Below are 27,116 nucleotides of genomic sequence, written 5' to 3' on the forward strand. Positions count from 1 at the left end.
CGCAGGCTATATTTCAAAATAACCAAGTCAGAATTTTCAGGCTACGACCGTGCTTAAGTTAACAATTACAACAAAGAAAATCAAAAAATTACGAATATCATGGACGCCCCTACTGCTTGCGAACCATAGAAACTCCATGGCATAGAACCGTGTGACCATTGTCTGTCGTACCGCTGCTATAGACCCTTTCTACGTAAAAAAAAGAGATGTCAATCCTCAGTATCGGGACATAGGGGGGTTCACCCCTCGCCGTCTCTGCTCTATTTATGATCTTTCCATCGAGCGAGTTGGAAGGCTAAGTTTTACCCCCGTGTCTTTCCCTCTAAGATATGTCGAAGTGGTCTATTACATAATTCAGTTTAACCAGGGGTAAATAACGAAAGGAGTTAGAGACGCTAGCTTCCGTAGTGTAGAATACAGTGGGACGTTCAAACGTAGACACAGAAAAGAGAAAACGCCTCGGTCGCGCCGTCTATAATTCAAAATAAGTATGATATTTTCCAACCAATAGCGTAGCAGCAAAGTTTCGAAAGTCATACTGGGATATCGATTTTCTCCTGTCTGCTAGTTTTCGTCTGCTAGTGTTCGTCTGCTTACGACTGAGTGACAATTAGGCTTAGAGTAAAGTTTATTCATTAAGGTGCACTTGAATTAGAAACATGCAACTTTAAAGTTGGTAAATTCCTCATTCGATAATGAAATGGAATTAAATGTCGTTTTTGCATCCATCAATACAGTTTTAGTTGTTTTAATTTCTTTAGTCACAGATACAGTCGATGATCCTGATCCCACAGTTCCCACTGGCACTAACTCGGAAAAATCACTAAGCCTTGGCTCACTGGGCCGACTCTGTAACCGCGCACTTACGGCAAAACAAGTTTGAACACATTTTGAGGACTTCCCCGGCTTCAAATTGCAAATTGTTGACTTATCTTTCTTCTTTAAATCGCTGTTTACTCGCGATTGAATATAGTAATTGCATTGGGTTGATTTATGAGACGACTTCACAACATCGACACCCGCCATTTTACTTTACCCAGAATACCTTGCGGCGCGAGATTTTAAGGCAAAACTTTTAAGGTTCTGGTCTTATTTACAATACAGTTCCAAAGATGGCACTACGTTAGTTAAAAATTCTATGACGTTTCAAGGTCCCACTGTATTCTACACTACGGAACCTAGCGTCTCTAACTCCTTTCGTTATTTACCCCTGGTTTAACCAAGAGCAAAAATCATAACGTCCCCATTGAATGTGCTGCCATTGTTGAAATTTGCACTAAAATTAACAAAAGGTTTCACTATGGAGCGTACAGGGCATGAACGGGGGGATATGTTAGCAACCTATTAACGACACAATGTCATACACGTACTCTCTTAAAAGTGATAATAAATGTAGTTATAAAATGTTTTCGGGGAATGGAATTGTGCTCGAAAACCCTAGATAAGTAAATTTTTCAAATTATTGAGAGGGAAAAATTTACTACCAGTAAAATAAGTTTATTCAATGGAATAGGGTGATGGAACATTACTTTCTTAAGCATGTAAGATTTAATTAAAAAAAAGTTTCTATATCTGCTCATTCAGTCAAGTGATTAATCATGTTCTTATCGATACTTTTTAGGTCTTGGTTAAATCCAAGACGCGTTTTGATTAATACTCAAAAGGATTTCATGCAGATTTGCACAAAAACATTCCGTAGACCTGTGTAAAACAATATTCCATAGGCCTGTGCACGAAAAGATTCCATAGACCAGGAAACAAAAATATTCCACTGACCAGTGCACAAAAAGATTCCACTGACCAGTGCACAAAAAGATTGCATACGCCTCTGCACAAAGAGATTTTATACCCCATTGCAGAAAAATATTCTGTAGGTCTGCGCTTTAACAGATTTCGTAGACTTGTACACAAACAGATGTTATAGTTTAGACTCGTGTAAAAATTTAATCTATATCTATGTAAATCAAAGTCCTGACTGACTGACTGACTGACAGACTGACTGAAAATCAACGCCCAGCCCAAACCACTTGCCCTAGAAGGCTGAAACTTTGCAGGAACGTTACTCATAAGTAGTAGGCGCGTACTAAGAAAGATTTTTCCAATCCGCCACCATCTTAAAAAATGGCGACCAGAAATGTAAAAAATATTCTCTTTGCAATAAAGTACGCGCGTTTCATGCGATTTCGCAAATATTTAATACACTGGTTTACTTTAACCTTAAGACGGGCTAAATGATCTTTCGGGTTCGATTTGTCGCCATCATTTAAAATGGCGCCCAGAAATGTAAAAAAATATTCTCCTTGCAATAAAGTCCGCGCGTTTCAACCGATTTCACAAATATTTAGTACAATGGTTTCCTTTAACCTATAGACGGGCAGAATGGTCTTTCGGGTTCGATTTGTTGCCATCTCTTTAAATGGTGGCCTAAAATTTAAAACCCTTCTATAAGGAATAATGTCCGCATGAAAAGTAATGAAAACTGTCCCGACGGGCTGACGGGCAACGCCGAGTGCCTTCGTTCCTAGGGTGCTACAAAAATATTAGCCATCACTAAAATCTCCCCATTCATTATATCATTTTGATGAAGTTCTTATTACACGCGAGCGACGCCGCGGGTTAAAAGCTAGTTTTCTATAATTGGTAATTATCTTTAATTGCTTATTTTGTTTAATTAAGTTTAATCTGTACTTCGCAACTAAATTGGTTGGACGCGCAAAAGTTATAATGACAATTAAGCTAGCTAATTGCCCTACCAATTTGATTATCCGCAGTAAAACGACGTAAGTCCTAGAATGACTTTCTTTATTACTTAACCCAAGCAAAAAAGTCTTAAGTTCCACAGTTTTAACGTAAACCACGTAATTCGGAGCAGGTACTTAAAAATATTAAAAACAATACTTAAACTTTGTTTTTCTTAATGAAACGAAAATTGGCGTCCACTTTAAAAATGGGGCTATCATTTAAGACCGTTTTCAAATCTATCAAACGTATAGTTATTTTTGTAAGGGTAGTTACAAAATGGGTAAGTTTGGAAAACTTCCCATGTTATTTCTATGGAGATTCTCTAGTTTTTCGCCAAAATCTGTGATTAAATTTATGGAAATGAAAACCACCCTTAGCAACTTTATGCTTTATAAAATAAACTATTGGATTGATCATCTTGAAATTTTTACCACTTATTAAGGGCCCGGAGTTTAGTTCAGTAGAAAAATTTCAAAACAATAAACTTAATACGAAAAAAGTTAAAACCAATTCAAAAACCTTCCTTATACATAAGAGCCGTCATCAGGCCTTATCTAAGGGAGCTACCGCTCCCTTAGAATACAGTAGAGGAGTAGACACTATAGCCTTTATCAATGCATAAGGGAATATGTCGCTAAATGTTTACTATTCATTTCCGGTTTTTTCCCATTGGCTGAATGCTTTCTGTACAAGACTTATCCTTATTTGTTGAAAAATGTTTTTTGCTTATTTGTACATCTTCTGTAGAAGCAGAGAATGATATTTAGACAAAGATAACCAAGTGTCTATGAAGAAACCGAGTGCCGGAAGTAGCTCCAAAAATTTGAAAAGAACCATATACCAAACTATATTTTACCACTGACTCCTAAAACAACGGAGTGATTTTCTGTAGTTTGAAGCAAATTATTATTTCAGTAAGATGGTTAAGTTAGAATCACCTTTAGTAGTATCGAATTACAAAGCCATACTGGGCAAATTAAATTATTTTCCAGTTGTTATGTTCTTAAACATTTTGCCTACATTCTCTAATAAACTGGTTTTCCAAAAGTCAGAAATTAAGCTGCCAGCATTCTGACTTTCCAAGGATGTTTTCAATAAGTTAAATTTTGTGTGCATTTTTCTTAGTGCAGGAATTCATATCATCTACTATTCTCCATTGTCAGATCAAGATAGACTTGCTTTAACGTACGAAGTGGTTCGTGTTATGTCAGTTTTCACATTAGCGTGTTTTGAAGCGTCGTGTAGCGTATGCGTGGGCCATAACGCGGGTTTTGGCTTGACTTCTCAAAACAGGCAAATGTGTAGTGGAGATCAACTTCTTAACTACGCGTCATAGCCCACAGTTCTCGAGTTCATTTTTGTCCTGTTGTATGCAAAAACACAATCCAGTAGATAGAAGCGAGCAATATCAGAATTGCTGGAAACACAACTCGAGAAACTTTATCAATATTCAGGTTTTCAAGACATTCTCTATTTCCAAATTTGCAGCATCTTCCAAGCTTGAATTTGGTGTTCATGTCTGTTGTCAAACTGCCAACTTTAACATTCTCCATTGGTTTTTTTTCATTTTCTGTTTGACTAACATCATTGAACATGGGTTTGGTTCGTTTCTAAAAAATAATGCGATACAGAAATGTATTGATAATAACATAAGCACATCAAACCATGCACCCGTAAGCGTGAATCGGAGGGAATTTAGCCACAGGCATTGTCTAGGTAAAACTCGCGACACGGGTCTTCCTGGTGGCACAAAGGAGAAACATTTCTCAAATCGCGCAAGGGATGCTACCGGAAGCTTAGACATAAATACAAGGATTAGTATATATCTTATTCTTACCTAGTATATGCTCTACCTATATTAACACTTGTAATCATATCAAACATTTTAAACCGTGGATTTTCATGTTCGCGTCTTCGCTAATGATCGGGGAGGGGGAGGAGTGCAAAGTTAATGTTTATTTTAATTTTATTTTTTCATCTATTTATTCGGATGGGATAGTACACTGAATTTTTATAACCGTTAAAGTGGCGAATACAAAACTTGCGGTAACCTACTCTTTTCTTTTTGGTTATTATAATATTGATCTGAAACCATGTATTGTGTAAACTTATCTCTATTAGTTTTTCTATTTTGAGCAAAAATTCGAGATAATTTACGCTTAATTAACTTAAAATAACAACTGAAATAATTGGCGGCGGTAATCGTAGTGTAAAAGCAGACGACTGCTTAGATTGCCGAGGCAGGGAAGAAAATAAGCACAGGACATTGTCCAATAAAATTTTAAAATGTCCCATAATTTTGTTAAAAATTAAGGGGGTCACTGGACATTTTGACATATAAATTTTCCCAAGTTTTGATACCTTGACTATGGAGAAGCGACACCATTTTTGCACACTCCAGTGGACAATGTCCTATAAATTTTCCAGTCAAACAGGGGGTCACTGGACACATGTCCTATAAGAATTTTTTTCTTATTTCCGGCCCTGTGCCGAGGTAGGGGGATCAGGGCCGGAAATAACCACAGGACACTGGACATTGTCCAATAAAATTTTAAAATGTCCCATAATTTTTGTAAAAACTAAGGGGGTCACTGGACAATGTAACCAATAAATTTTCCGAGGTTTTGATACCTTGACTCTGGAGAATCGACACAATTTTTGCACACTTAAGTGGACAAAGTCCAATAGTTTTCTTATTTCCGGCCCTGAGGGGGATACGGGGAAGGAGAGAATTGCTTCGATACCCCTAGAGGTGGCGTAGGACCTCAAATCTCTCTCTGGCGCTATTGTACAATGGTGATTACCCGTGGTCGTATTGTGAATTCATGCTTACGGGTGGTATGATATGCTTATGATAATAACAACATTACAAACAGTAGAAACTTACCAATCGCCTTCTTTCAAAAGAATTTGCCAATGTAAACTCTACTAATGATAAGAAAACCAACAACAAACATCCAAACAGCCATATGTCCAACGCTGTCATATAGTTAATTGGAGGTAATGCGTTCCTTGCGGATACAATTTGAGTCGATAGTGTCAAAATAGACGTCACACCGAGAGTAATGCGTCCCGGCACAGCGTCAACGTCCAACCAAAATGATACAAAAGAAAGGCAAACCACGAGAAGACTCGGGACGTACGTGTTTAAAAGTGCTGACATGATCAGTCGAACGAAAGTTATTTTACAAATTAGCTCCGTAGTGTTTCCTAAAATATTAAATCTATATTAGGTTTAGTCAGGGATAGATTTAATTTTAGAAGTAGGAATGGAGAACAGAGTAATCTGGACTCGCGTCAAAGTCCCGGACCCCTTCCCCGGTAAGGGGGGTATTAAAGAAGTGGCGGGCCAGAGGTGAAAACTAATTACGTATTTTTCGTCGTCTCCGTCAGCAACCTCAACAAAACGTAGTTTAAGTGAGCCAAAAAGATAATTTAAACTTTTCGTTACGTGTTGGAGGGAGGGGCTCTATTCTGGGCTATGAGTCGGAAGGTAGTAAATACTAACCGTTCTCCATTCGTACTTCTAAAATAAAATCTATCCCAGGCTTAGTTTATAAAACGCTGACTAATCTATGACTTACGTACCCGATTGGTGTTGAACTTCCTTGGTTTCCGCTACTGGGGTTTCCATTTTGAATTGAGTAACCTTAACATGAGGACGTAGAACTATGCTCGGATATGACAAATTATCCCTTGACTCGCTCATCCAGTAGAGGTTAGCTTCTCTTGATCTGCTGTAAACTTGAAACGAAGTGTAAGTGGCTGGTTTTAATTATATTTTGGCCATTCATATCAGCACGTAAACTTTATATTACTTACAAAATGTAAGTTTGATGGAACAAACTTGTTTGTCCATTGGATACTCTCTAAAATCCATGTCGCAGTTCACCGTCATTTGGTACCTGAAAACGATAGGAATCAAATTAATTAGCTAGGTGTGGTTATATAATCACACCTAGGTATTGCGCTGATGGCTTGTGTGTGTGTGTGTCTGTGTGTGTGTCTGTCTGTGTGTCTGTCTGTCACACCCCACGTGACCGCGTTCGCAGTTTGCGTATCGGAGCAAACGTGTTCCCAATTTCCGGACTGCATTGACAGTTCACGGAAATTTGGGTTTGTCTCTGGCTATTGTACTTGAGTTCCAACACCACCAGCTTTGGTTTTCGTCCACTCGACATGGACACTAGTCTGTACTTGCTAGCTTCCAAGCACAACCATCTTCTGTTCTTCGTCAATTTCACCTTGACACCAGCTTTTATGCACCACCATCTTCTGTTCTTCGTCAATTCCACTTTGACACCAGCTTCTATGCACCACCATCTTCTGTTCTTCGTCAAGGGACCGTCCATAAACTACGTCACGCGAAAAAAAGCATTTTCTGACCCCCCCGTCCCCCCAGATCACGCTTCGTCACGCTTTTCTCAGACCCCTCCCCTAAAAACTACGTCACATTTCTTTGACCCCCCCCCTCCGCACTATGATTTGTCTTAATTTACAAATTAAATTTGATTAATTTCTTGAGTGATATGCCGCCCTCTCAGAAATATTTTGCTCGGCTGAAAATTCAAGTTCTCTTCCGTTTTAAGCTTTTTCCCTCTGATTGACCTTTAGAATTTTAATGTCTGGATGTGCTTTCTATAAGCTTCAAAAAAGTTCCATAAAGCTTAGTTAAAGGGGCACACTTTTTAGGTTTCGACACTGTCACCGAAAACAGTCTAATCGAGCTTGAGATTTAGAAAATTTGCCAAAGAATCGAAACCATTTCAATCGGCAGGGGAATTTGATTCATCCTCACAAATAATAGGGGCGAATAAACAAAGCCATAAGAGAGATTACGCAGTTTATTTTAAATGCGCTATTTAAATTGGCTATATAAAAGTGTAAATAGTTCATAATTGCATAATTTTCTACTGTTTAAGCGATGATGGAATAAAAATTTTGGTAAATTATTGTAACGGTGGACTATGGAATGTTGTCTTTCTTCTTCCATAACATAAGAGAGCCAACCTGCCTCTTACTGACTTCGTAACAAAATCAATGCTAAATGTGACGTCACGCATCGAAGAACCCCCTCCCTCCCCCTTGTCACGGACCGTCACAAATTTAGAAACCCCCTCCCCCCCATAAGAGTGTGACGTAGTTTATGGACGGTCCCCAATTCCACATTGACACCAGCTTCTATGCACCACCATCTTCTGTTCTTCGTCAATTCCACATTGACACCAGCTTCTATGCACCACCATCTTCAGGTCTTTGTCCATCACACATGGACGCCAGTCAGTCCATTCTGGCTTCTTTTCCCTCGTCATCGTTTGGTTTCAAGATATACGCGGCGATCGGCTAGGGTTACGAGAAACGTCTAGCCTCCCAATGGCAGGGCTTCCACCATCGGTTCACGCGAATGCGTTTTTATCTATTATTGGTTTCAAGATATCCGCGGCGATCGGCTAGGGTTACGAGAAACGTCTAGCCTCCCAATGGCAGGGCTTCCACCATCGGTTCACGCGAATGCGTTTTTATCTATTATTATAATGGAAACGAATCGTATATATACCCCAAAATTTGAAAACAGCGGGCAAGAGGGGTACCCTTCACTTTAAACGTCAATATTAGCAAAGTTTCGAAAGAAAATAGGAACAACTTTTTTTTAACGATTTGACTATTTTTAAAGTTATTTACTGGCGATTAAAATAATTAATATCATTTATATTTAATTAATTATTTAAGATAAACTTATTTCTATGTAATGACACAAGTGAGAGTTTATATAGAACGAGTAATGAAGATTGCATCCGAATCGAAACACTACACGCACATCAAAGTTAATATAAAGCGAGTATGATGATAAGATCTCTTACAAAACGATAACATTTCCTTTTTGCAGAATATTGAATGGAAATATTTTAAATATTTTTCGGCATTACGATTCTTTAACTAGTTGTGTAGCTATAAAGCTCTGTTTCATCTTAATATTCCAAGAACATCTTTCGATATTAACATTTCAAATTTGGTGTTTACTTTTTAATTCAGCTTTACTTCATTTATATATAGTGTAATCGCATTTTTATATTCATTATATAATATGGGTGTTAATTCTTCATCTATCCGCAAGTGTTGAAACGATTGGGTCTGTGAAATAAGATACCCTAGATTTAAACTAGAAATGACCTTGTTTCGCCTCCTCTTATAGGAGGTGTTAACGGTTCAGAGTGAGCCGAAAGTTAAATACACCCTTCAGTGATACATTTAAGTCCTCATTAGAATTATTGAGGATACAAAGGAAATTGTTAAAGACCTTGGCAATATTTCGCCAATTTGAACTATGTATTTCCGGTTTTTCTCATTGGCTGGTAGACCTGTGTTTAGAAAGTAAATTCGTCTCGGCTGGGAGAGGTTTATTTTGGTTTCCCAACTTGTGTTATTTTACAAGATTCACGAACACCTCTCCGAATCGCGCTTCTGCGTAATGATATTTTACCTTTCAAAGGGATATGGAACATTTAAAAATATTTGAGGTTCCAATTTTAAGATTATTTTCACGTATTTTATGTGAGGTGATTGAAGTTTTTAAATAATTCTAGCTTCACTCTAAAGAGGAAATACTTTTATACATCTTCGCACTTTTAACCTTATCTTTGGAACACGGGCATGGTTTTGTTATTTGACACCGGTGGTTAATTACATATAACATAGTGTAAACACTGGTTTAAAAGTAGATCGCAATGTTGAACTTAACATGATCGATCAATGTTATTTTTGAAAATATACGCAATGTTGTTTCAAAACTGAAATTATTTTCATTTCTTGAAAACCGAGTCTTGACTGACTTAGTCATATCTTGACGCCAAGGAACAAGACAATGTCCAGGGGTTGTTACTGAAGGTCGTGAGGTCAAAGTTACAGTGCGTACATCGCGATTAAGCCCCTCAACGAAACCACCTGATTCTTTGATTTTAATACTAACTTAAATCATTGAAAGTGTTGGTCTCGATTAGCTAGACCACCCTGTATGACATCATTGTAAGTCAACCAATAACGAAGGATTTTTAATCTTATCACCTATTGTCGGTTGTTGTTTTGAATCAGTTACAACGGATGATTTTAGGTACTCAGGGCGTAACGTTACAACAGCGTTCACGAATGAGGGGTGATCTTATTGGTTCGCTTAGAAATGCGCAGAGGCAGAATTTTAGTGTCAGAATGTTTTCAGCCAATGAAAAAATGTCACCTTTTAGTTTGTATTTCTGTTCACTAGATGGCGCTTGCTTCATTTAGTGTCAGAATGTTTTCAGCCAATGAAAAAATGGCACCTTTGAGTTTGTATTTCTGTTCACTAGATGGCGTTAGCTTCATTTTTAATCTGCCCCTTAACGGGCGTATATATATGGCCAGCTTGTTAATTTTATTTTTAGGTCTATTGGGGGGTGCTGAAGATGCCTTCGCGCGCAGGAGCAGCGTCTAATCAAGTGTACTATGAATGGATGTTATGTATTGACTCACTTTAGTTTTTTCGGATGGGAAAAATTCAAAATGTTTCAAGATGAAAAGTAAGCATAATTTCACTTCCAAAAGAGCCAATCTCATGGCTATTCAATTCCTGGGACCAGCTCCAAACGGAAAATATGTGTAAGATTTAGCGATAGCAGACCTTCCTTCACCTAAAAATCTATGATAAGAAAGGTAATAAAATCAGTATTATATTTAAAAGAAGACTAGCTGTTACCCGCGGCGTCGCTCGCGTATAATAAGAACTTCCATCAAAATGATATAAAGAATGGGCAGATTTTAGTGATGACCAATTTTTTTGTAGCACCCTAGGAGCGAAGGCACTCGGTGTTGCCCGTCAGCCTGTCGGGACATTTTTTATTTCCTTTCACTCGGACATTATCCCATACAGAAGGGTTTTCACTCGGACATTATCCCATACAGAAGGGTTTTTAAGTTTTTGGCCGCCATTTAAAAAGATGGCAACAAATCGAACTCAAAAGACCATTAAGCCCGCCTATAGGTTAAAGGAAAGCAGTGTACTAAATGTTTACAAAATCGGTTGAAAAGCGCGGACTTTGTTGCAGAGAGAAAATGTTTTTTTACATTTCTGGGCGCCATTTTTTAAGATGTCGGCGGATTGGAAAAATCTTTCTTATTACGAGCCTACTACTTATGAGCAACTTTCCAGCAAATTTTCAGCCTCCTAGGGCAAGCGGTTTGGGCTAGGCGTTGATTTTCAGTCAGTCAGGACTTTGATTTATATAGATATAGATATAGTTTGCGTAATGTAGGTTTTTACCTTTCTGGTATAAATTTATCTGGATCAGGAAAAAATTCTGGATCGTGATGCATAGAAAAGGTTGGAATCTCAACGACCATTCCGACTGGGATAGTTAAACCGGTGTTACCAAGCTCGTATTCCTTGCCGCAAGTTCGTGTAATCCTAAAAAGTAATGAAGTTTCATAATTTTCTAAAATAATCATCTAACGTGGTAAAGGGACTCATATTTAGGAATTGGGGGAACAAGTCTAAGAGCTTCATCAATTGCTGCTCCGATGAATTTTGCCTCAGAAAGACATTCGAAATCAATAGTCTTCTAAAATATTTGTTTAAATTTTAACACTTTTGTATTCATATGTTTTTACATGTTGGTTTGCTTAAAACGTTTCATTTAATAATAGTTAGCTGCACACTGCTTCCGCCATTGTGGAAAAGTGACTAAAACGACGCAAAGCAGCGAAAACCCAATGTGATCAGTTGCGCGATCCTGCAAACAAGCGAACTACAATATTGGGAGAATACAATATTTTTGGGCTGGTACATGTATTTAGAAAACGATTAGTCATTTTGAAACGAATATTCGTTTGATACAACCGAGTACTAGAATTCATATATTTGGATTATGAGTAATTTTCGTTTGAATCAGTACTCGATTCGGAGACTTAGTATTCAATTTGAAATCTCATCCTATACTGGTATAAAAAATTGCTTTTTCATTTTCCATTTGACACTTGACAGCGTGGTAATTTCGTACACTCTATGAAAATGGAGTGTGTTTTATCACCCTTAAGAGTAGTTTTTATGGGTCCAAATTTGACACTGTTTCAAGTGTTCATTTCCATCCCTGAAAGGATTTAATCAGACTTATTTGAACAATAAGTGTCAAAGATGAAAATAAAAATTGTGCAACAGAGGTGAAGTATAACACCTTTTTACCTCTTATATCTCCCTTTAAATTTATTTTTACTCTTTAATTAGTGTTGTGCAATTCCTTGAAGGGTGCGCATAGCACCTTTCCAAGTTTAACACTTCTATCAGAGTCGCATAACACTTTCAAAACTTTCGCATAGCACGTTTCAGAGTGTCGTATAACACGTTTAGCAGCCTGATCACCAATTTATTTGTAAATTTTTTTTATGGGAAAAAATATTTTCATTCATGAATATCATCTTTTAAAACATGTTAGTTATCAATGAATTCCAACAATAAGTTTTTTCAGAAGGGGATAATAGAAGAAGGATGACACTCTGTATCCTCTTAATGCTTTAGTTATGTAACGTCATTCTTCCCAGGCTCACCCTTTTAGTTTGATTTCCCGCTCATCAAACTACAAATGGGCATCGCATCTTAAGGTGAATTCTATAATTGTTTGGCATTAATTCCCCAGCAATCATCCCAAAAACCTCGTCTTGACGTGGGACAAAAATGCACAAGCGCGTCTTGCCATGGCATCATCTAGTCATTGAACAGATTTTGAGTGATTCATTTTCTTGTGGTCTTTATGTTTTTGGTATTACCCCATTAACACTTCTTTGCATTTGAAAGTTACCTTTTTTAATCTGCCAGATGTAAATGCGCTTGTGATTGTTTTACGTACATTTCTCCACTTTTCGTCACCTTTTAATGAAGTGAGCATGTTGTCCACAATGGGATTATTTGATTTAAAAATCTAACATCAAAATTAGTATCGTGTGAGATACAGGACTGTAAAACGAAAAACTCGTTGCCAAAGCCTGGCACTCCAATGGTAAATGTTTAGTAAACGCCATTACCACCCTAACGTTATTGTTTTATTTAAAACTTCTCCCAACTGCCAATCAATTTTTTTTTCAATTCCTGCCAAAGCACATTGATAGATTCCAAAAACTTTCCAATCCCTGTCAAAGCCATTTAAAAACCCCACAACGTTTCCAATCTCGACCAAAGGCAATGAAAAGTCCACAAGCTTTTGAAACCCTTTCAAAGACACTGAAAATTCCGACAAGCTTTCCAATCCTGCCAAAGCGGAAGATAAATTCGACAAGTTTTCCAACTCCAAACAGATCAAAGGTGCAAATGCAATTACTTTTTACTAAGAGATGTTTCAAAATCTATAATATTTAACTTAAAATTTTACACGGTTTTGCAGCGGATGTTTTTTAAAGTTAAAAATAAGTTTCAATATTAAATGTTTATTTAAAACATTATGAACTTAAAACTTTGAACATCTCTCAATGAAATTTCAGGATATTTTGACCAAGTTATACTGAGTATTCGAACTGAACCCATAATCTTTTCATTGTAAATTAATTTTAAAAAAGCCGCCGCGCACTCCAAATTTCTTAATCTTTTTAGTTGAAATCAACTGGTTGTGAATTAAATTTAATACGCAACTGATAATAAGGCAACCATCAGATTTCTTCTACCAGAAGTAGGATGAGACTAGAAGTAAAGAGCTCTAGCATTGGTAATAGATCCTGGCACTAGTGAACAAATTTGAGGATTTTATGCCGCTTCCATCGCGCCTACACTAGAGAGAAAGAAATTGGTCGAGTTCCAAAAACTTTTCCTATAACCCTTTCCCTCAACCTAAAGCCGCGGAACACGGACGCAGTTCCTTGAATCTAGTTTGGCCGTCTACCACCACGAGCGTCTCACGTTTTGGAGGGAAAATTCAGAAACCGCTACCAGAGGTCCAAGCGTTGTTGTGTTATCAAGAATATTCACTTTCGCCAAGTGAAGAATTTGGTTACCTCAATACTTATAGTCCCTTATCCTACTTCTGCTTCTACAGGTACCTTCGCAAACGAGCGTAAAGTGAAAACTGAAAGCGGTATCTGAAGCAGATTGAAGAATTCAGTTTCAGCGTGGCCTTTCGCATACTAGACTAACGCGGATTTGTTTAAGCGGTTGTGCAAGCAGGCGCTGAATCCCATTTTCAGCTAATGTCTGTTTCAATTAGATATTCCAGTTTCCTCTTGGGGCCACGTGATATATTTTGACCAATTAAGAGTTAATTTAGGGAAATCACATTCGATTTACATCATTTTTTATCTTGTCGTCCTGTTATTCTTCAATTTAGTTAGCAGAACTATTTTTCTGCCATGAAATCGGCCAAAACATTAGTACAAGAAAAAAATGCTTAAAGCTTGTCAAATAGTATCCTTGCGTGGTTCTGAAAGTATCAAGGATCGTGTTTCAAAACCTTGCATAGCAGAGAATATGGAAATCCCCTTCTTTCTTTCTATTTCGCAAAATTGAATGAACCCACCAACGAGGACTGTTCCTAATTTTCAATGTTTTTAATACAGTGCGTTAACATTAACAAACGCTTATTTCTTGCACTAGCCATCTCTACAAACTATGTTCTTTAACTAGATTTCGCATTGGACAGCAAACTTTAATATCCTTGGAAATAATTAAGTGCGCCTATGCGATAGGTGTAGGAAAGAATCAGAAACGAATTTCCGATTCTGAAGCACAAAGTTGAACTCGAAAGCAGAAAGTGTTCAATCAGTTTAAGCTTCTGTACAGCGGATTCCGCTCGTTTGCGAAGGTACCTTACGAAAAATAGTAACATACTCTTCTAGATGAGAAGCTTGAAAAATCCTTCACGAGAATCAATTTTACCAATTCTGGATCAGCAACATAGATAACTGGTGACATTCCAAAGTAAGTGCTGCGAAGGGAAAAACACTTGGAAAATGGACATAAAATACACGAAATGAAAATTATACCCCACTAAGCGGCCATATTTATCATATAGCTCTTGAATTATTTCATGAAGTAGCTGAACACATGAATGTTTAAATTAAAAATGTTATTTTGAGTGCAGAGCCGCTACATATTATAAAATTACATAAACGAACCTTTCCTTTCAAAATTCCTACGGCGTTACCCAAAAATGGGATTGGAGAATCTGAAGGTATAGGTTTTCCAACCCAAAAGTTGTGCCTTTTGAAGTATATCCTAAGAATGGTTTAAATAGCAGATAATATCACGCATTGCTTTGACGGTATATAACCATTGAACAGAATTCCATTGGAACGAAATTCCATTGGACCGAAATAAAAAATAAGTTGTTCTAGTTGACCGAAGCTAGCCGGCTGTTCCCAATGGACCTAATTCCCATTGAGCAGACTTCCCATTCCTGTTGGACAGAAGTCTCGTTGGAGCGAATTTCCCATTGGCGCGATTTCGCATTTTATCGTATTCCCATTGAGCAGACTTCCCATTCCTGTTGGACAGAAGTCTCGTTGGAGCGAATTTCCCATTGGTGCGATTTCGCATTTTATAATGCTATATTAATTAAGGTCGTTGAAAAATAAAAATGGGCCTTTTCCAAAATTTTCTAGGTTGGCCTAGGGTTAGGTTAGGTTAGGTTAGGTTGGGTTAGGTTAGGTTAGGTTAGGTTAGGTTAGGTTTGGTTTGGTTTGGTTTGGTTTGGTTTGGTTTGGTTAGGTTAGGTTAGGTTTGGTTTGGTTTGGTTTGGTTTGGTTTGGTTTGGTTTGGTTAGGTTAGGTTTGGTTAGGGTTGGTTAGGTTTGGTAGTTTGGTTAGGTTAGGTTGGGTTAGGTTTGGTTAGGTTTGGTTAGGTTTGGTTTGGTTTGGTTTGGTTTGGTTAGGTTCGTTGTGTGGAATCGGATATAGACGAATTCATTTATTCCATAAATAAGCCGGAATTGTCGTTAACAGCAGCTTCAAGCTTGAGCCAAAAAGCGACGCCAGTCATCGTTCACTACCTCTAGCGTTGGCTCTTGGCAGAACGAGAATGGCTGCTCGCCCCATGTACGGTTGGATTCTCTTCTTGTACTTAATGGTTTCATTCACATGACCAATCTGTCGAATGGGATTTCCGACCGAAGGGGATTTCTGTCGAATGGGACTTTCGGCCGAATGGGATTTCTGTCGAATGGGATTTCCGACCGAATGGGATTTCTGTCGCATGGGATTTCTGTAGAATAGGATTTCTGTCGAATGGGATTTTCGGCCGAATGGGATTTCTGTCGAATGGGATTTTCAGCCGAATGGGATTTCTGTCGAATGAAATTCTGCCCAACGGATTCTATCCAATGGGATATAAGCGCTTTGACCGATCGTTCAATTGAACGTGAAATATAATTAGATTTTCTTAGAAGAACTAAATTTGTGAGAAATAAATAAAATTGAGGGTTTAAATTAAATTTAATGAAATAATTTCAGCGATTAGAGAACGAACGCATTGTAACATACAGAGTGTTCCAAAAAGGGTGGTAGAAATGAAATATAGTAGAGTCTATGGGCAATTTTGAGTCGGAAATGTTTTATCACATTTTGCCATATAAGGAACATCTTGTAAAAGTTATGATACAATTCTAGCTAATGGGTCACTGAAATCATAACTTGAAAACGATGGTCCTTAGTGCAAATTGTCATAGAACATTTTCAATTACTTGCCCATGGAATTACCCTCTATACTTCGGTACTATCATCCATTTTGGAACTCCTATGTTCAATATATTATTCGAAAGACTAATCTGTCCTCAAACTGTACCTTTTTTGGCGGGGAAATTAAATGCATAATAAAGCGTTAAGTATGTCTTACCAATACGCTCCAAGAAACGAGCAAATAAATGCTAATAATGCACCGGTAATTTGCAATCCATCATAAACGACCATTTTTGCCGCCACTCGAGTAATATCTGGACCAAATATTTTAAAATATTTTTGCCTGTACATGCAGTGTACAGCTGAATAGTTGATCGAACCATTGAAAACACGCACCTGTTTGTTTACAGGCTTGTGTTGACCCAATATTCGCTAAAACATCGCTCGTGGATTCGTATAATCACTCCGCAGATATAATATCATCAACCTTAAAAGTTGTGTCAATCATGGAGTACACCGTTAAAGTGCGAAGATTTTGTTATAATTGTATTCACGTTCTGCACGAAGCATAATTGCTTGTGTTAAATATAAACGACTCATTATCTGATACAATTTTAATGTACATTTTTCAGCCGCATTTTAAAAATATAAACAATTTACTGTATGTTTTAAAGTGGAAAATCTTAATAACAATGAAAACTCCCTGAATATATACTTATTTATAAAAAATACATTAAAGTAGTAGCAGAAGTAAGATAAGGGACTAGAAGTATCGAGGTAACCAAATTCTTCACTTGGCGAACGGTTGGCCCTCTGGTACCGGTTTCTGGATTTTCCCCCCAAACGTAAGACGCTCGCGGCGGTAGACGGCCGAACTAGATTCAGGCACCCGCGTCCGTGTTCCTCGGCTTAAGGTTGAAGGGAAGGGGATAGAAAATGTTTTTGGAACTCGACCAATTTTTGCTGTGTGGTTATATCTAGGAGGATATAGGGGTCAGGGAGTCTTCTACTGTCAATTTTCCCATTGAAACGGACTTACAGATTATCGGCCATGGTTTCACCCCCTTTTCACTCGTTCTGCGAGATTCTTAGCCGCGCACCTAGTTCCACGCACATCGTCATCTATCGGATCATCTATTAATTTTTACCTCTCCGTGTGACGTAGTCCAGTGTGTCTGTGTGTCTGTCCGTTGTTACACCCACGTGACCGCGTTCGCAGTTTGCGTATCGAAGCAAACGTGTTCCCAATTTCCGGACCGCATTGACAGGTCACAGAAATTTAGAAAATTGTATTGCTCCGTTGGCTACTCTAAACTTGAGTTCTCACACCACCATGTTTGGTCTTCGTCCATCCCACATGGACACCAGTCTGTACATACTGGCTTCTAGTCACCACCATCTTCTGGTCTTCGTCCATTCCACTTGGACACCAGTCTGTACATACTGGCTCCTAAACACCACCATCCACTGGTCTTCCGTCTACTCCACATAGACACCAATCTGTATCATTGACTTCTAACACCACCTACCTCTGGTCTTCCGTCTATTCCACATAGACACCAATCTGTATCATTGGCTTCTACTCCATTATCATCGTTTGGATTTAGGATATACGCGGCGATCAGCTAGGGTTACGAGAAACGTCTAGCCTCCCTAAGGTGGGATCGCCTCCAAAGGTTTTCACAATGGCGCTTTTTCCTTACTGTTAAAATGGAAACGAATCGTATATATACCCCAAAATTTGAAGAAAGCGGGCAAGTAAGTACCCTTCACTTTAAACGTCAATATTAGCAAAGTTTGAGATGATAATAGGTATAACTTTATTTTAAACGATTTAACTATTATTAATGTTAATAATTGAAGTTTAAAATAATTAAAAATAATTATATTTATTTAAATATTAAAGATAAACCTCTCGTGCAAAGAGAGAGATTATCATCGCCTCCTATATCTACCAAGGCCCGTGCATGCGATATATTTCCTTCATTGCCTCCTATATCTATCAAGGCCCGTGCATTGTGATATATTTCATTCATTGCCTCCTATATCTATCAAGGCCCGTGCATTGTGATATATTTCATTCATTGCCTCCTATATCTATCAAGGCCCGTGCATTGCGATATATTTTTCAAAACAACAACCAAAATGGGAAACTCCTCTCAGAAACATAATAATTTATTTTCTCTGTATATGAAATGAAAATATGGATAATATTGCGCTCCATCTTTAATGGTATCAAAAGTGGATGAGAGGAAAAGTATGAAATTGGCCAAAAGTCGCGAGTCGTCTGAGTTTCGCCTTAGTTGACCGTTTTATTGGCGTAGCTATACTGGGCCTGTTCACTCCCTTAAAATAGGTCTTGTGTTAATTCGCGGTTACGCGGTTACTGCCGTCTGCTACTGTGTATGCTAGAACTTCCTCGATTTGTGTTAGTAGTCAGGACAGAGTAGCTGGTAATATTTTAAAAGGTATTTGATGGTATAATATGGATTTTAGTAAGGTTAGTGAAGCCCAAAAAAAAAATCTCGGTAATTTAGCTATATCGCGAGCAGGTTGCGTCGTGATGCGCGTGATCAAGTGGGCTATGGTTAAACCAAGGAGCATAAATGTCTGAACTACTTTCAGTCGCGAGTTTGCAAGTCCATCAGTCACTAATGGGCTAAATAGTTATTGGCGAAACTTTGATGTCCGCTTTTTTTAACACAGGCTCTATGGCCATTGTCATACTTTCCCTCTCATCCACATTTGATGGTATCAATCCTTGCCTGTCTATTAATATTTTACGTAGGAGTAATACGTTTTAGCGAAGTCTAGAGAGGATAAACATAAGCGAGATTGTTTCGGAAAAAAAAATACTGCTTCCATTAAAGGGTTTATACTCCCTGTTACCGTTGTATAGAGTAGTCATGATTAAAGCTTAAAAAATTACGAGAGGACAGACCTTTTTTATCCTCTTTATTTATTCTTAATAAGAATATAAAACATTTATTTTGTATCAAAAAATATTATTTGGTGCTAAGATTGCTTTAAAAAAATCCAACTTGGTAAAAAAGACAAATGATATTTTTCAAATCTAATGAGATAACGCCCACCTAGTTGAAAATTGCCCTTTTTTATCCGCGGGAGCCATTCTTAATGAGAATTTCGATGCTAGTAGGTTGTCAATTAAACTACCGGTATATTATTGTTGTTGGAAATTGGATACTAAGTCAAATTAAGTGGTTATAAAGAGCCAGCAGGTATTTGCCGCCTCTTTTTGTGAGTATTTGATTTTTGTATGTAAAATGGAGGAAGATAATGTTGAGAGTAAGGATGAAATGCGGAAGCGCAAAGCGCGGGAAAGGATGAGGGCAAAAAGGTCGACGTTTTCATTGGATACTTAAGTTTATATAATCTTCTCGACACGGAGAGTGTTACATAAGATGACGTCACACCGCTAGGCGGCGTGACTAGCAATAAACATAGTTGTTCTGTAAACTAGTATGCTCTCAAGTAGACATTACAGTGCTAGACCTTGCCGAATAAACAAGCTTTACTAGAACTACCCTTAGTCGTTATTTACTCGTGCACACATACGTAACATGGTGTCAGAAGTGGGGTGTGAAAAGAAACAAGAAATCAAGCGCTGAGCCCAACAATTGAACTAAACGCGGATAACGTGAATTAGACAAATTAGACAAGTAAGCCTTTGCGGCAAGTTTTTTTTTTGTTGATTCCGCGATTCACATGGCTACGTTTCACGCGCCGGCGCCCTTTACCCCCGGTCAAAATTCGGCGGATGCCTGGGAAGATTGGGTAGAGGAGTTTGATATCTTTGCCAAGGCTACAGAACTGAGCAAGAAAAGTGCGGATACGCAAATCAATACCTTCCTGCATATTATTGGAACAGAAGGTAGGAAGCTATATAAAATTTTAGACATTCCAATCCTAACGGATAATAACGGTACGGCCCTGCCGCGAACATTACGGCAAATTTATGACGCTTTCTCGGCTTACTTCGCGCCGTACAAAAACGTGACTCTTTCGCGGCATCTATTCTTTTCAACTCGCCAAGGCTTAACGCAATCGTTTGACTCTTTTGTGACTGAATTGAAAACTAAAATAAACCACTGTGATCTCGATGCAGTCCGCGATTCGCTTATTTGCTCACAAATAGTTGAAGGCATTCATAGTAAAGATTTGCAAACCAAACTTTTAACGATTCGAAATGTTACTTTAACACAAGCCATCTCCGAATGTCGTGCAGTGGAGAGTGCGATTGCATTCTCATCAGTCATGAAAGCAACAACGAACAATACACTACGTGTACCAACCTCACCACCGCCAGTTACGGTGGATGCATTGCATCATCGTTCACGACCACCTTTTCATAGACGACAACAATATCCCAACGCCTTACGTCATCAATCCTTGTCTCCAGGTCCTAGACGATCTCAAACATCATTTCCGCGACCACCTCGTGCAACATCAGCTTTCCCACAGGCCAGCCTTAACTATCGTGCAACACATACTAACCCATCTTGTCCTCGGTGTGGTTTACAACACGCTCCTCGCACTTGTCCAGCAAACGGGTCCAGACAAATCATTGCGGAATTCCAAGACGTATTTGGTCCTATGGGTTGTCTGCCCGGATTTCATAATATTACCTTACGAGCCGACGCCAAGCCAGTAATTGTTCCGCCGCGTAGCATACCTCATGCTTTTCGCGAGCCTTTAAAGAAAGAACTTCAAAGGATGGTCGCACTAGGAGTAATTGAGCCAGTTACGAAACCCACGGACTGGGTTCACCCAATTGTAGTAGTCCCGAAAGCTAAAAAAAACCAACACAACAAACAGTTCAGTCTACTAACCGGAACGAAGAAACAGAAATTCGAGTCTGTCTGGACCCGAGAAATCTAAATATATCCATCAAACGTCAACACTACAAACTGCCAACATCTCAAGAAATATTTAGCAATCTACAAGGTTGCAAAGTCTTCACTGTGCTGGATGCAACATCTGCTTTTTGGCAGATCAAGCTGACTGAGGAAAGCTCGTACTTGTGTACGTTTGCCACGCCGTACGGTAGATTCCGTTTTCTACGTCTCCCTTTTGGAATATCAAGTGCTTCTGAAATCTGTCAGCAGGTAATGCATGAGATTTTTGGAGATATTCCAGGCGTGTATATATCGACAGATGACTTCCTGCTGGCTGGTACTGGAATCTCACATCACAACGACATCTTAAAAGCCGTTTTAACACGGGCACGGGCTAATGGAGTAACATTCAGTGCCAAGAAACTTCAACTTGTGGTTCCAAGAATTTCCTATCTGGGTCATATAATCTCACAGTACGGGGTGCAAGTAGATCCCAAGAAAATAGCTGCTGTTCAGTCTCTCACTCCCCCGAGAAACAAGAAAGAGTTGCAAAGGTTTCTTGGAATAATAAATTACCTTAGTAAATTTATAGAACGCCACTCCGAAAAGACGATGCACCTGAGGACATTATTAAAAGCAACATCTGAATTCATATGGGACGCCAATACACAACGCCTTTTCGACCGCCTGAAGGAAGACATCACGAAAGCTCCCGTATTAGCTTTTTATAATCCCGACAAAGAGAACCTTATTTCCGTCGACGCCAGTCAATTTGGCATTGGAGCGGTCCTTTTGCAGGACGGTCAACCGATAGAATACGCTTCCACCACTTTGACAGAAACACAACAGCGCTATGCGCAAATAGAGAAAGAAATGCTCGCGATTGTCTACGCTGTTGAACATTTCAACTATTATATTGTTGGTAATAAGGTTACGGTTGAAACTGACCATAACCCATTACTTGCCATAATGAAAAAACCCATCGCCACACTATCACCCCGACTACAACGGATGGTTCTCCGACTTGCCCGTTACGACCTGACACTCAAATATGTGCCAGGGTCGCAAATGTACATAGCCGATGCACTTTCGCGTTCACCTACTCTGACCTTAGGCATCAACACCGATTTCCTGGAAGGGCCCGCAACAGCATTGTATTCTATGACTGTCATGTCACGGGACAAAGTTCTGGACTTTCAACATGCCATACGCCAAGACATGAACATGCAGAAGCTTCAACACTATGTCCAGCACGGATGGCCCAAATACGCATCTATGGTTGACGCAAATCTAGCTTCCTATTGGCCCATCAAGAATGAAATTCATAGCGATCAAGGCTTACTGTACAGAGGCGACCGTTTGATCGTCCCTTTATCGCTACGGCCCATGATAATTGATCAACTTCATGGTGCTCATCAAGGAATTAACACCTGCCTTCGAAAAGCAAGAATGCACGTGTACTGGCCAGGCATGACAGATCAAATTTCTAAAGTCATCCAGAAATGTGAAATTTGCTTAAGAAGAAGCAGGGCAAATACACACGTCATAACAAAACCACATGAAATACCAATGCTCCCATGGGAAACAGTGGGAATAGACTTATTTCATACGGAAGGAAAACCCGCTCTCCTATGTGTGGATTATCATTCCAAATTCGTCGAAGTTGACGAATTACGGTCAACAAATGCAAAAACAGTCATAAAAGCCTTAAAACCTCATTTTGCACGGTACGGGACCCCACAAAGGATAGTTACTGACAATGGACCACCTTTCAACTCTTCCGAGTTTGCGCACTTCCTATTGCAGTGGGGAGTAGAACACCGGACATCAAGTCCTCATTTCCCACAATCCAACGGGATGGTAGAAAGGCACATTCAAACGGTAAAAAATCTTCTCAACAAAGCCGCTCAGACTGGAGTAGATCCACACTACATTTTACTTGAATATCGAGCCACACCTCTCCAAGACCTTCCGGCTCCGTCAGAAATGTTAATGGGTCGTGTGATTCGGACACCAGCAACAACAACTTCCGCTATCTTGAAGCCTCACTTCTTATTACAACGCACAAGGCAAGCACTAGAGCTCGAAGAGCGCGAATGGCAAAACATGATTCACGACCCAATACCCATAAGAATTCTTTCAATATTGGCGAAAATATTCTCTTCAGTGTTGGCCCTCGTAGCTGGCAAAAAGCAACAATCACTGGCATCGCAAATGAACCCGATTCCTATATAATCACGACACCGAACGGAGCACAATATAGAAGAAATAGAATACACCTGAGACCAACGTATGAAAATCTTCACCACGAAATTATGACCAATACATCGATGACAAATACAATGACCCCAAAGCCAATCACGGCGAAAGCGATGATTCCGAAGCGTACAAAGGGAGAAATTAGTAGATGTCAAATTTCCTGGCGAATTGGTAAAGAGCAAGAAAATCAGAGAAGAAGGACAACAACCTCTATTGGAATAACAAGAATACCAGAGAGACCACTACTAACGGCTCAAAGAAAGTTGCCAGGACCTCAAATGCCTCAAGCTCAACCGCAAGAAACTGGCAAAAGTTCTAGAAGTGGGCGGCAAATAATCACACCGAAGCGTTATCAAAATTCTTAAAATTAACCTAGTTTTGTGTAATTACTGTTTAAGCAGAATTTTAATTAACCTAGTTTTGTGTAATTACTGTTTGGGCAGAATTTTAATTAACCTAGTTTTATGTAATTACTGCTTAAGCAGAATTTTAATTAACCTAGTTTTGTGTAAATTACTATTTAAGCAGAATTTTGTTCAGGAGGCATTTATAACAAATTTTTAACTAAAAAAAAAAAAAAAAGAAACATGTTACATAAGATGACGTCACACCGCTAGGCGGCGTGACTAGCAATAAACATAGTTGTTCTGTAAACTAGTATGCTCTCAAGTAGACATTACAGTGCTAGACCTTGCCGAATAAACAAGCTTTACTAGAACTACCCTTAGTCGTTATTTACTCGTGCACACATACGTAACAGAGAGGTAATAGTTTGGTTTTCCCAACTTGTTGATAATGGCTTAATGCGTCGCGAAGCATTTTTTTAGTGCTTTAACGGAACATTTATCGTTATTTTATTTTTTATTAATAGTAAATTATGGTTATGCCCTCAAATAGTGGCGTTGCGTCACTGTCCCAGATGAATTCGGAGGTGTTCTTCAACAGATTCCGAAGTGGAGCGGCTTTTTCTGAATAATGAGTTATGAACTTGCTGAGGTAATTGATGAGCCCTAGAAATCTTTGAAGTTCCTTCTTGGTCTGCGGTGGTTGTATATCTCTGATTGCGGCTACCTTTTTACTGTCAACTTTAACGCCATAGAATGAGAGTATATAAGGTATTTGACTGATGGTACCGCTAGTTGTAATTTCTTATTCCGGCACGGCGGGCCCGTTCGAGCACGGTACGCAATAATCTGTTGTGGTGTTGAATTGAGGTGGCGGCCAGGAGTATGTCATCCGTTGAGATATAGACATGTTTTATGTTACCGAAGATTTTGTGCATGAATCTTTGACAAAATTCACTAGCGCTAGATATTCCATACGGTAGGCGTTTGAAACGATACCTGCCGTATGGCGTCTCAAACGTGCATAGCCGTGAGCTTTCCTCAGTTAGTTGTATTTGCCAGAAAGCAGAGCTTGTTGCGCGAAAGTTTAGTCACTCGTATTGGGAGAGCTTAAATTGCTTTCGAACCCGACTGAAAAGTCCGAAAGTTTCTAGATGGAACTTTGAGAATATTCGTTCGACACGCGCGGATTTAAAATGAGGATAGTATAACCAACAACGACTTGAGTTAAGTTAACAAAAACCATATCTTTAATAGTAGCGTAAAGAAGTCAGTTCCGAGTTACAATTTAGAATTTATTCATAAAGCGGACTCGCAGACGAATCCCAAACTTATTAGGTTGAATAAAATATTGCGACTAAAATTTTAAGATAATCGTTTCACGAGGTAAACAATTAAGAGTTCAAAGATCAAATTTATGATTGGCCAAATAACGATAAAAAAGGTTTCTAAGAAGGATTGACATGAATATTTTTTAGTTATACAGTATTTTAAACAGGGTCGCCTACAAGTTTAATTTAAAAAAAGAGAAAACTAGATTTTTGATTTAACATAAGCTCCCCCCCCCCTTGAACATTTAATGTTCAAGAAAGATTTTTAAACCGATAGGCTTATTCGTTTTCTCTAGATTTTAGATTAGGGGGAGGTTTAAAACTATATGCTTTTTCGCGACATGCAATTTCTTTTCGAAGGAAAGTTAACAAATCCTCAATTTTGTAAGATATGCTATCATATTTTCTATTAAATTCAATATTTAATTCTAACGGAAGCATTTTTGTTAAAACATGACATAAAAGAATACTGTATGAGTCAGAGAATACACCTCAAGACTGCAAACTTCTTATCTGCACTTCGCAAGTAGAGTACAATTGCTTTAAGGCCTCAAGGTCACTCGACCTTGTCACAGGATTTAAATTAGTCAAAATATTCATGTGCATATTAGCAATTTTTTCAGTATCCCCAAAAACGTTCTTTTATAAGAGTAATAGCATAATCATAATTGGAATCAGTAGCTGCTAATCCTTTTATAGCCATAGCGGCTTCTCCCTCTAAATAAGACTTCAAATAGGTAAACTTATCTGACTTCCGTAGATCAGTTCTGTCATGGACGCCGTTGCAAAATTGTGTCCAGAAGTTGAGCCAGTCAGATATTTCCCCGTTGAAGCGTTGCATTTCCCACTTTGGAAGTCTCACATAAAGTTCTCGCGAGGCCGACACGCCTCCCGTACTTCCAGCTTGCGAACGGTTTTCATCTTGTGGGTTAGGATGTAGCGAGAGTCCATCCATCGATGGGAGTCCAGGGTTGATTATCGTCGATGACATGGATCCAGGTGGATTTTCTCGTAGATTTTGAACTAAGGAAGTTCCTTGTTTTTTAAGACGATCGTGTGGACGCTGGGCAGCTCCACGAACCTCGATGATTTCGTCATTGTACTTAATACAGGTCTCGAACTCCCTTTCCTCTTCTTCAGGGTTATCGATAAGACGCTCCACGATAGCGTTTAATAAGTTCAGTTTCTTCTCCTTATCGTTGAGAAGTAGGATGCCATTTTGAAGGTGATCGAGACAAGGGTTACCATCATCTATTTCTTTCTGAAGCGCAGAAATAGTCTTCGTAACTGAAGCTCGCAATGGCTTACGTTTTCTTATTGTTTTTGCAAGTTCCCTGGCGGCGAAATCAGGATCTTGTGGTTGTTGTTGACCCTCCATGGTAATTAAGGTTAAATCGGCGTATCCTCCCGGGTTTCGGCACCAAAATGTTGCGCGAAAGTTTAGTCACTCGTATTGGGAGAGCTTAAATTGCTTTCGAACCCGACTGAAAAAGTCCGAAAGTTTCTAGATGGAACTTTGAAAATATTCGTTCGACACGCGCGGATTTAAAATGAGGATAGTATAACCAACAACGACTTGAGTTAAGTTAACAAAAACAATATCTTTAATAGTAGCTTAAAGAAGTCAGTTCCGAGTTACAATTTAGAATTTATTCATAAAGCGAACTCGCAGACGAATCCCAAACTTATTAGGTTGAATAAAATATTGCGACTAAAATTTTAAGATAATCGTTTCACGAGGTAAACAATTAAGAGTTCAAAGATCAAATTTATGATTGGCCAAATAACGATAAAAAAGGTTTCTAAGAAGGATTGACATGAATATGTTTTAGTTATACGGTATTTTAAACAGGGTCGCCTACAAGTTTAATTTAAAAAAAGAGAAAACTAGATTTTTGATTTAACAGAGCTGGCGTCCAATACAGTGAAGATCGTGCTGCCTTGTAAATTGCTGAATATTTCCTGTG

The 27,116-nt window shown here is 38.7% G+C and overlaps 1 protein-coding gene across 1 annotated transcript; it reads right to left on the reverse strand.

Annotated features, from left to right (window-relative positions):
• Positions 1–4,094: 4,094 nt before the first annotated feature.
• LOC149587244 (glycine receptor subunit alpha-1-like) lies at positions 4,095–5,905 on the reverse strand. The gene is made up of 2 exons (XM_089863544.1): positions 5,630–5,905; positions 4,095–4,352 (listed from the first exon to the last, which is right to left on the reverse strand). The coding sequence occupies exons 1-2, from the start codon at positions 5,903–5,905 to the stop codon at positions 4,095–4,097; spliced, it is 534 nt and encodes a 177-aa protein (XP_089719670.1).
• Positions 5,906–27,116: the final 21,211 nt, after the last annotated feature.

Source organism: Phalangium opilio, unplaced genomic scaffold (genome assembly GCF_054372755.1).
Source record: "Phalangium opilio isolate 3A_F unplaced genomic scaffold, DU_Popi_V2 ptg001170l_1, whole genome shotgun sequence".
NCBI lineage: Eukaryota > Metazoa > Arthropoda > Arachnida > Opiliones > Phalangiidae > Phalangium > Phalangium opilio.

Bases quoted from the DNA above. Each gene is read 5' to 3' on its own strand.
- LOC149587244 (XM_089863544.1), bottom strand. From the start codon at position 5,905: ATGTCAGCACTTTTAAACACGTACGTCCCGAGTCTTCTCGTGGTTTGC. The intron at 4,353-5,629 runs GTAAGTTTCTAC...ATTATTTTTTAG, and splicing joins CTTTTGAAAGAAGGCGATTG to AAACGAACCAAACCCATGTT.